At 43.7% G+C, this 10,476-nt stretch overlaps 1 protein-coding gene across 1 annotated transcript; it reads left to right on the top strand.

Moving 5' to 3' along the window:
• The first annotated feature begins 5,119 nt into the window (after nt 1-5,119).
• Nucleotides 5,120-7,952, top strand: LOC122451714 (PRAME family member 8-like). The gene is made up of 3 exons (XM_043484629.1): nt 5,120-5,406; nt 5,847-6,419; nt 7,379-7,952. The coding sequence occupies exons 1-3, from the start codon at nt 5,120-5,122 to the stop codon at nt 7,950-7,952; spliced, it is 1,434 nt and encodes a 477-aa protein (XP_043340564.1).
• The last annotated feature ends 2,524 nt before the right edge of the window (nt 7,953-10,476 follow it).

Below are 10,476 nucleotides of genomic sequence, written 5' to 3'. Positions count from 1 at the left end.
CATCCTGAGGATTTAAGAGCTGGTATTATCGGCTCTGGGGATGGAGTGGACATTGGGCTGGGGGCTTCTTATGACAAGAGGCACAGCTTCTCCATAAAATACAGGTAACATTGTATATACAGCATGTGGTGTTTCTGTAAGACGATGCATGCTGAAGCCTTAAAACTGGGTCTGAAATACTGGAAGAATACAATAAATGAGTCCTTTCCTTCTTTTCCCTTTCTAGCAGATATCCCCAGTATTCATTTCTCAAGCTTATCCTCTATTCCTGCAACAGAAAGGAAAGAAGGAAAACACCAGGCTACTCTGTCTATAGAATTTTACAGGCAAGAATACCTGAGTGGATTACCTTTTCCTACTCCAGGGGATCTCCTGGCCCAGGGATAAAACCCGTGTGTCTTGTGTCTCCTGCATTGGCAGGCAGATTCTTTACCTCTGTGTCACCTGGGAAGCCCCTGTGCTATACTGTATGACCTGTTTTAAGCATTCTATATATGAACATTTGCACCTGCCAATTGAAAACTCCCCATCCTCCCCTCCCTACACTCCTCCCCTTGGCAGCCACAAGTTTGTTCTCTATGCCTTTGACTCTGTTTCTTTTTCATAGATAGGTATATTTGTGTTGTATTTTTGACTCCACACATATGGAATATCAGGCTTCCCAGGTGGCGCTAGTGGTAAAGATCCTGCCTGCTAATGCAGGAGAGGTAAGACAGATGTGGGTTCCATCCTTAAGTCAGGAAGATCCCCTGGAGGATGGCATCACAATTCACTCCATTATTCTTGCCTGCAGAATCCCATGGACAGAGGAGCCTGGCAGGCTACAGTCCATAGAGTCGCACAGAGTGGACAGGACTGAAGCGACTTATTGCAATATGTTATATCACATGGTGCTTGTCATTCTCCTTCTGACTCACTTCATCAGTATGATCATCTCTAGGTCCATCCATACTTCTACAAATAGCATTATTTCATTCTTTTAATGGCTGGAAAACATACACATACACACACACCACCTCTTCTTTTTTCATTCTTTTGTCGATGAGCAGTTAGGTTGTTTTCATATGTTGGCTATTGTTAATAATGCTGCTATGAACATAGGGGTGTGTGTATCTTTTTTTCTTAAATAATTTTAGTTATTTAGTTATTTTTCGCTACACTGGGTCTTCTTTCTTGTGTGCAGGCTTTCTCTAGTTGCTTTGAGGTGAGGCTATTCTCTTACTGTGGTATGTGGGCTTCTCATTGCAGTGGCTTCTCTTGTTACAGAGTTTGGGCCCCAGAGCCCACAGGCTCCAGTAGCTTCAGTGAGTAGGCTCACTAGTTGTGGCACATGGCCTTAGTTGCCATGCGGCCTGTGGGATCATCCCAGAACAGCAATTGAACCCATGTCCCGTGCATCGCAAGGAAGATTCTCAACCACTGGACCTCCATGGAAGCTCCATGTATCATTCTGAATTCTAGTTTTGCTTGCAATGCAGAAGACCTGGGTTCAACCCCCAGGTTGGGAAGATCCCCTGGAGAAGGGAAAGGCTACCCACTCCAGTATTCTGGCCTGGAGAATTCCATGGACTTTATAGTCCGTTGGGTCGCAAAGAGTCAGACATGACTGAGTGACTTTCATTTTCACTTTTTGTCTGGTTATATGTTCAAGAGTAGGACTGCTGAATCATACGGTCACTCTATTTTTAGTAACTTGAGGAAACACCATACTGTTTCCCTAGTGGCTATACCAATTTACATGCTCACCAATAGTGTGAGAGGGAAAACAGTTTCTTATAGTAGCTGTGATCCCTTTGAACGATCCCTGGCTTAGACTCTGAAATTTCTGAATTTCCCTAAAATAATGTGAAGCCTTTCAGTCAGTTCTTCTCAATATTTAGGTTGTCTGGAAACTTGGGGGTCCTTCGGATCCCCTCAGCTAAATATTCTTTACGTAGAAATTGGCAGATGCATCTATCTGAAAATAACCTTGGTTCACCAGTCAAAGAATGGAGAAAATTTGAGTGAATTTTAGGTGTTCCCTGAAGGTTATCTGAAGTAATGAATGAAAGGTGCCCCCACTGCTGTTCACCCAGCTTGCATTTGATAACAGAGCTATTTATGATTATCATTGTTACTAATCTCACTCTGTTGCAGGTATTTATAAAAGAGATGGATGGCCTGGGACTTAACATATCTATTGAATAGAATCCAATTCAAACTTTTTTTTTTAATGCAAAGTCCATTTATAATCCTGGGAGAAGTATGGTGAAAGGGATCTTTGTCAAAGTGAACAAGGAGGTGACCACTCTTCAAAGTGTCCTCGCCTTGGTGGCCAGAGGTATATGGGAAAAGTTTGGGCATCAAATAAATGGGATGGGAGAGAGGCGTGGGAAACTCTGAAAGATGGTGAAAGGGTCTCCCTTTATTTCCAAACTTAAACTTCAAAAGATTCTCCCTGTGGTGCAGCCTGGGGTGGGGTCACTCCTGATTGTGGCAGAACCTGAAACACCAATACAAGCTTCTGCATTTATTATGGGAAAGGCATTGTTTTTTTGTTTGTTTGTTTTTACTTTTGCATCTTTTCTTTTTTATTTTTATTATGATAATCATTTAATTGTAGTTTTGTGTGTGTGTGTGCTGGGTCTTAACTAAGACCCAATGGGCTTAGTTAACCAGTGGCATATGAAACATTAGTTCCCAAACAGGGATCAAACCGATATTTCTTGCATTGGAAGGAAGATTCATAACCACTGGACCACCAGGGAAGTCCCTAGAAACGTGCTGGTTTTAATGAAGAGATAAACACATTTTATTTCTGTGCCTTTGATGTTAACCTGATCATCATCTATATTGAACTTGGTTAAGTTTGAAGAATTAGCAATTATCTTTATATACTTAGAAAGATCAATCCTAAAGGAAATCAAGCCTGAATATTCACTGGAAGGACTGATGCTGAAGCTGAAGCTCCAATACCTTGGCCACCTGATGTGAAGAGCTGGCGCATTGGAAAAGACTCTGATGCTGGCAAAGATTGAGGGCAGGAGGAGAAGAGGGCGACAGAGGATGAGATGGTTGAGTGGCATCGCAGATTCAATGGACATGAGTTTGAGCAGACTCTGGGAGATAGTGAAGGACAGGGAAGCCTAATGTGCTGCAGTTCATGGGGTGACAAAGAGAAGAATACAACATAGTGACTGAACAATAGCAACAAATCAGAAAGGAGCCAGTAAGATTATTGTTGGCTTCCAAGACCCCTAGAAAATGACTGGGGCTATTTTCCATCTGGAAGGTGTCCTCAGGGAGAAAAAAATTTATGAAAACCTCTCCTGATAGCACGTGTTCCTGGGTGACAGGGTTATTTGTCAGTGACCCACACTTACTTTTCTCTGATGCTTTGTTCTCAAAGAGCTCATAGTGTCCACCTTCAGTGACTGTCAGTGTTGGAAATGTCTGATCCTAGGACTCACACTCCTCCCTTTTCTCACAACTGAGATTTAATCTTTTTGTGTGGCTTTCTGGGCTGATCCCAAATTTCTGGGAGTAAACACCCTCAAAGATGACACTGTCTTTTGTGAGCCACCATCTTTTACTTTCTAAATAGCACCCAGAATAACATCTTTAAATCTCCCTCTTTCCTAAAAGAAAAATATATATATTTGTTTTACATTGTAGTAATCATTCACATGGTCCATCTAGGAATGCCCAGATTCAAACTGTCCTGACACACTCTTATATCTCACTGAAATTTTGACCTGTCCACCTTCAGAGAAGGTTTGGCTTGAGCCTAGAAAATCGCATCCCCCAAAGCTCTTCCTTTGCTACCTGAATAGGCTCAAAATCCCCTGTGTTTCCTACATAACACCTGAGTGAAAAGCTGATACAGGGGTGCATGTATTTTGTTTACTTTTGGAACAACAGGATTGTTTTTATGAAGCTTTGTTAATTGAGAGACATTCTGATAGTTTTGATATGGGCAAAGTTCCCCCAACAATGATGCTTTCAAGTTATGTTTTTTCTTGTTCAATGACTGAAACCAATAATTCCTTGCCCAACCAAACCCAGGAATATAATTGAGCATATTGGTCAATATCAACCAAGATTCATGAAGTGAATCCATGAATGAGTCTTTGATTCCTTCTCCATCATTCTCTATGTTTCCTGTATGTCTATCTGTTTCAATCACCTAAGGTGGAGAAAAATGAAAATCCAATCAGGATCAATACCAAGGGCTGTCTATAATCTAATCAGGTACCACTTTCTGATTGTGTTAATCAGACAGGGATGATGAGATCAGAAATGTCTATAAAAGTCTCAGCCCCTGAAGAAAGGATGCAGAAAATTCTTGCCCTAGAGTCACTGGCTGGATCTTCCATAGAGTCTGTGGTCTGAGTCCCACACCAACCACAATACACTAGTAAGTTATTGTCAGTACTATTCCTATATGGTGTTAACTGACCTTACAAGTAGCCTATAACTCCAGATGGCATGGAGAGTTTTTTTTTTAAATTATTTCCTTTCAGATGAGATTTCAGGTTTCCATTTACCTCTCAATGTTGTTTTCCCTGAGTCCCAAATATTTTGATTTGTACTGTAGTTGCAATAATTTTTAAATGTCTTTACTAAGAAGATATTTGTAATAAAATGTCTGTAGTATTATCTCTCAAAATTTAAAATACTTCTTTTATGTACGCATGACATTCATGTCATGAGTATTTCTTTCATCTTTACCATCCAGCTTAACTAAGATGTGGACTACTGCTTCACATGACAGTCCTTTCTCCATAGACTTAAGGCTCTAAATGACCATCTAAAAGTCTTCCCCAAATAAAGTTTGCGGTCAGCTTTCAGGACCTTGGTACCTTTCCCAGTGGGACATGAATTAAGCAAAGCAGCAGATGGATTCGAATGTGCTAGTGGTTGAAATGCTTGTTCTGAATCCAGCAGGGGAGAAGTTGCAGCCCTGTGCTCACTGAGCCCACTGTGTCATATGGGCCAAGGAACGTACTTTCTCCCTTGCCAGTGCACAGACCTTGGCCTTGAGTAGGTTCTTCTGAGGGGTAGGGAGACAGTCTAAGGTCTGAAGCAAATGCCTGTTTACTGACAGTTTACACAGTATTCCTTTTGGCATAGAGTCAGCATGAGTGTACGGACCCCACCCAGCCTCCTGGACCTGGCGGGAATGCACCTGCTGAGGGATGATGACTTGGCCTTTTCTGCTCTGGAACAGCTGCCTGTGGAGCTCTTCCCACCCCTCTTCACGGAGGCCTTCAATGGGAGACACACTAACATTCTGAAGGCCATGGTGCAAGCCTGGCCCTTTGTCCGCCTGCCTCTGGGGGGTCTCATTGATCTGCCTCATGTGGGGCCCCTACAAGCAGTGCTGGAAGCCCTTGATGTCCTGCTTGTTCAGAAGGTTTGCTCCAGGTGAGTCTGATTCAGGTAACCTGGTAAAATCCTGGGTGTCTCAGAGGAAATACCTGGGGTGAGGAAAACTGGGTGAAAAGGGATGGACCAGAGGGATCCGAAGAAGGCAATGTAGAAGCCTAGAGGCCTTGCCTCACCAAAGGAAACACGTTTGGGAAGTGTAGGTATACCTACAAAACAAAAAAAAAGAGAACCTAAAGAACATGCCACACCTCCTTACAGTGATGCTAAAAGTTACTAGAAGTGGAGAGCCAGAAAGGAAGGGAGGGGAAAGGGAGATGGAGGAAAGTGAGTCAGAGAGGGAAGAAGGCATGGCAGCAAGTGATGTCAGGAATCTGAAGTTACAGCACAGTAGGGCAGTCTGTTTTCAAATTTTCAAGCTGATGTTTCATTCTGGGTGGATTTTAATGCATCCCCACCAATCTCCTTTTTCGCAATAGGAGATGCAAACTGCGGGTGCTAGATTTGCGGGACACTGGTCATAACTTCTGGAGCATGTGGTCTGGAGCCAGTGCTCACAGGTGCACAAGCTCAGGAAGAGCACCGGTGCCTGAGCCCAGGTCAGTGACAAAGCAGCATGTGGCTCCACTGAAGGTTTTTACAGACCTTTCCTTGAAAAAAAGGACCTTGGACAACTTCCTCACCTACCTCCTTAGGTGGGTGGAGCAAAGAAAAGCTTCCATCCACCTGTGTTGTAAGAAGCTGAAGATCTCTGCAATGCCAATGGACAATATTGTGAAGGTCCTGAGCATGGTGCAGCTGGATTGTATCCAGGAGGTGCAAGTGAGTTGCACATGGAATCTGTCCACCCTGGCTACATTTGCTCCTTTCCTGGGCCACATGAGTAATTTGCAGAGGCTCCGTCTCTTCCCCATCCAAGGATCTGCCTTCAAGAAGCAGGAGCACGATCATGTTGTGCAAATTACCTCCCAGTTCCTGAGGCTGGGCCACCTCCGGGATCTCCATCTGGAGTCTCCCTCCTTCCTTGAAGGCCGCCTGGACCAGATGCTCAGGTGAGTGGGGACCACTGGCTGGGTAACATTGAACATAGCATTAGAATATCAAATGCACTCTCTCCTGAAGTGTAATATCCTATAACCACACAAATCAATTTGGGGCTAAATTGGTGTAATGGTTCTTGAAAGGGACACTCCACTGTGGAGATACAATTTATTGATGGGAATGGTTAATCTAGCACTGAAGGGATTATGGTTTCTACCTTCAGCAGAGGTGTGTATGTTCAAATCACTTAAAATATAGGAAATAAAGAGGGCACTGAAATGGGGAAATCACAGCAGACCAGACCAATTCTGAAGAGAAGCTCTATGCTCACCAGATTACTAATCAAAATGAGTCTGTCTTAAATACCCTGTCTGTAAAAGATTTTTATCTTTTGCTCCAGATAAGTTAATTAGTATAAGGGAAAAGTATGATTCTGGAGATGATGTTAATTGAGCTGAGAGAAAAGGATAGTAGAAAGTGGTAGAAAAATTAGCAGAGATGTAAGCCCCTCTAGACAGGCATCACATTTGATGTTGTAGGATCTTGTACAAGTTGCTTCTTTATGCATATCTCCCTAAAGCCTCAGGTGGCCAGAGGTATTGGCCTCTGAAGCCCAACTTTGCACTGAAGGAAGCCTTAGCTGAAACCATTTTCTATCTGATCACCTAGTACCAAAAATCTGTGTCCAGTTGTCCTCTGAGCACATTCTAGGGCATTCCATTATATTCATTCATCATAAGGAAGTAGAGTATGTTGTAGTCTGCTTGATAAATGAGGGAGAGACCATTCAGTGTTCTATGAATTGACTCAGACACATAGTGAAGTGGACAAAACTAGCCTAGAGTGATGCTGGGCAATCAATGTATTGACCCTCATCAGAGGGTCAGACTTAACATTAGCCCTGTAAAAACCATTTGTCTATCACATGTATACATTAGTTTTAAGAACTAATTTCTTGGTTTCTCCCCAGGTGCCTGACGACCACCTTGGACAACCTCTCAATAACTAACTGCCAGCTTACGGAATCAGACTTGACCCACCTGTCCCAGTGTCCAAACATCTGCCAACTAAAAAGCCTGGAACTGAATGGTGTCACCCTAACGGACTTTAATCCTGAGCTGCTTCAAGTTCTGCTGGAGAAAGTTGCAGCCACCCTCCAGGAACTGTACCTAGACCAGTGTGGGATCAGGAGCTCCCAGTTTGAGGCCATCCTGCCGGCCCTGAGCCGCTGCTCCCAGCTCAGGTCCTTCAGCCTGTGTGGGAACCTCCTCTCCATGGCCGTCATGGAGAAGATGCTACGACAAACCGCTGGGCTTTCCTGTTTAAGTCAGGAGTGGTATCCTGCCCCTCAGGAGAGTTACAGCCCTCAGGGTGTTCCCCTGAATGGCAGGCTTCCCCAGCTTCAGGCTGAGCTGTTGGAGATTCTGAGAGACTTAGGCCAGCCCAGGACTGTCTGGCTTACATTCAGCCCCTGTCCTCACTGTGGTGATGACATATGCACTCACATAGAGCCCATTATATACAGCTGTACTAACCCTGCCTAGGTGGTTGCCTCTATCAGAAGTTTTCTTCTTGGCACTTGGAAACTGAAATCTAGGATGTGGGCACATCATGAAGTGAAAACAGAGCTATGGTTTCAAACATCAGCTCAATGTGAATGGGAAAAGGAAGGGTGATCCAGTGAGGGTGCAGGATTGCAGTGGGAAATGTAGAGTCTGGGAGGTGATGGGACTTTCCGAATGATGGGTTTATAGCATCAGAAAAATGAATCTCATTTTCTGGAGAGAAATTTTGGATGCACATATTGTCATTGTCCCTGAGGGGATGATTGTAAAATAATGGTCAGAAATATAGAAACTTTCAGTGTACATGGACTCATGCCCTTCATGATATATTATTCTGTTCTCTGTTTCCACCTCAGAAACCTCCAGTGACTGATGGAAGGCAACACACCAAATTGTCTATGATCTGAAACCCTACTATTCCCACTAGTTCTCTATTCCATCATGAGCATCTTTTATCTCTTTACTTACTTCTGTGGCTATTCAGTGGATTGATACACACAATTAAGTGGGAACTACTCAGAGGCCAATGAGCCACTGGAGTGAAGAGTTCTTGGCAGGATCATCACTGCTGGCTCAGGCCGTGGCCCTGGACACGAGCAGTTCTCATGTTCTCCTGGTGGGTTCCTAGGTCTCAATTCCTGGTCTTTCTGTGCTAGGAAAGGGCCTCACTATGCAAGTCAGGGCCCTCAGTTCTGGAAAGCATCATCCACACTGCAGATGAGCCAGAATCCCTTGTCCTCATCAACCCATGCTTTTCATGAGTGTGAGTGGTCCTTCTTGAATTAAACTAGTGTGACCAGTAAAGACATACAATGTCCTTTGATCAAATACTAAAATCACACAGGCATATATCATGGTTTTAGTATTTCTAAACCACATTAAGAAATTATATCCTGGACTTCCCTGGTCGTCCAGTGGTATGAATCTGCTTGCCAATGCAGGGGAAAAGAGATTGAAACCTGGTCCACATGTGCTGGAGCAACTAAGTCCATGGGCCACAACTACTGAGCCTGTGCTCCAGAGCCTGTGAGCCTCAACTACCGAGCTCACATACCTCAACTACTGAAGCCTGTGAGCGCTAGGGCCCTCAGGCCCCAACTACTGAGAGGCATGCTATAAATACTGAGTCTCACACACCCAGAGCATGTGCTGCTCAACAAGACAAGCCATAGGTCCATGCACCCAAATGAACAGTAGCCCCCACTCACCACAACTAGAGAAAACTAGGCACAGCAACAAAAACCCAACTCAACCAAAAGTAAAAATTAATTAATTAATTAAAGAAAAATAAATTGTATCCTTTTGTGGGGTAGGTCATGTCATTGAGAGATGGACGCTATTCCTATAACACCTATTATCTCTCCCAAATAGGGAAGACTAACACATGTTTTATCATCAACTTATCAGCCTATATGAAAGAAACACTTCTTGTATACATCTTATCCCTCATAGTCAACTCTCCCTACCCTCATTTCCACATCCTCAGATTCAAGAGACTGCAGATGATGTAGTGTTACATTTACTATAGTAAAATATCCACAAATAAGTGGATCTGAGCAGTTCAAAGGCACGATGGTAAAGATTCTTCTGTATATTAGGGGAAGGGGTTCACACCATTAAGAGATGGAGTCCCACAGTCTGCTCTCTGCAAGCGAGAGAACAAGCAAATCCAGGTTTATTACTCAGGCCAAGGGTTAAGGCTGAAAACTGGGGGAGCTGATGATGTAACTCAAGGCTAAAGGCCTGAGACCCAGGGGACCACTCGTGTAAGTCCTAGCATCTCATGTCTCAAAAGCCAGAAGCTGCTATGTTCATGGGCAAAAAGAGAAAGAGGGAGAGAAGATGCTGTCTCGTTCCATTCAGGCCCCCAAGAATTGGATGAAGTCCACACACATTAGTGAAGGCAGATGTCTTCACTCAGTTGATGGATTCAAATGTTCATCTCTTTCAGAAACACCATCTCAGAAACAGCTAGAATCAATGCCACATACAGTTAACCAACACAGAGACCGTAAAAAAAGGGCACTCAAATAAAGGCTTGTTGCTGAGGATTCTGGGGCTGTTTTTTGTTGTTGTTGTTTTTGTTTTTGGCTCTGTTGATGGAGTGGACCTTGGGCTGGGGAGATCTTAGGCAAGAGGCACCACTTGTCCATTAAGTGGAGGTAATAATGAAAACACAGCAAATGGAGTTCCTATAGAATCGATGAGATGATGCATGTTGAGACCTCGGTACTAGACCTGGCATGCAGGAGGAGCTCAGTAAATGAGTCCTTTCCTTCTTTCCCTCTACTAGCCCCAGGATTCTTCATTCCTCATGATTACCCTCTGTTCCTTCAACAAGAAGGAAAGAAGAAAAGACTCAGCATTCACATGAGGACACCAATAAATCAGAATTCACCCAAGCTGCTTTAGCAGCCAACACAAGGACAAGCAGTGGGAGGTCATAGGAAAGATTCCACTCCTCTCTAGTGATGGACATACTGAGCCTCAAGACTCTTAGGCC

The sequence above is a fragment of the Cervus canadensis genome, chromosome 13, assembly GCF_019320065.1.
Source record: "Cervus canadensis isolate Bull #8, Minnesota chromosome 13, ASM1932006v1, whole genome shotgun sequence".
In the NCBI taxonomy this organism is placed as follows: domain Eukaryota; kingdom Metazoa; phylum Chordata; class Mammalia; order Artiodactyla; family Cervidae; genus Cervus; species Cervus canadensis.
The sequence above is the reverse complement of the archived record's forward strand: the minus strand, read 5'-3'. Positions and strand labels throughout refer to the sequence as shown.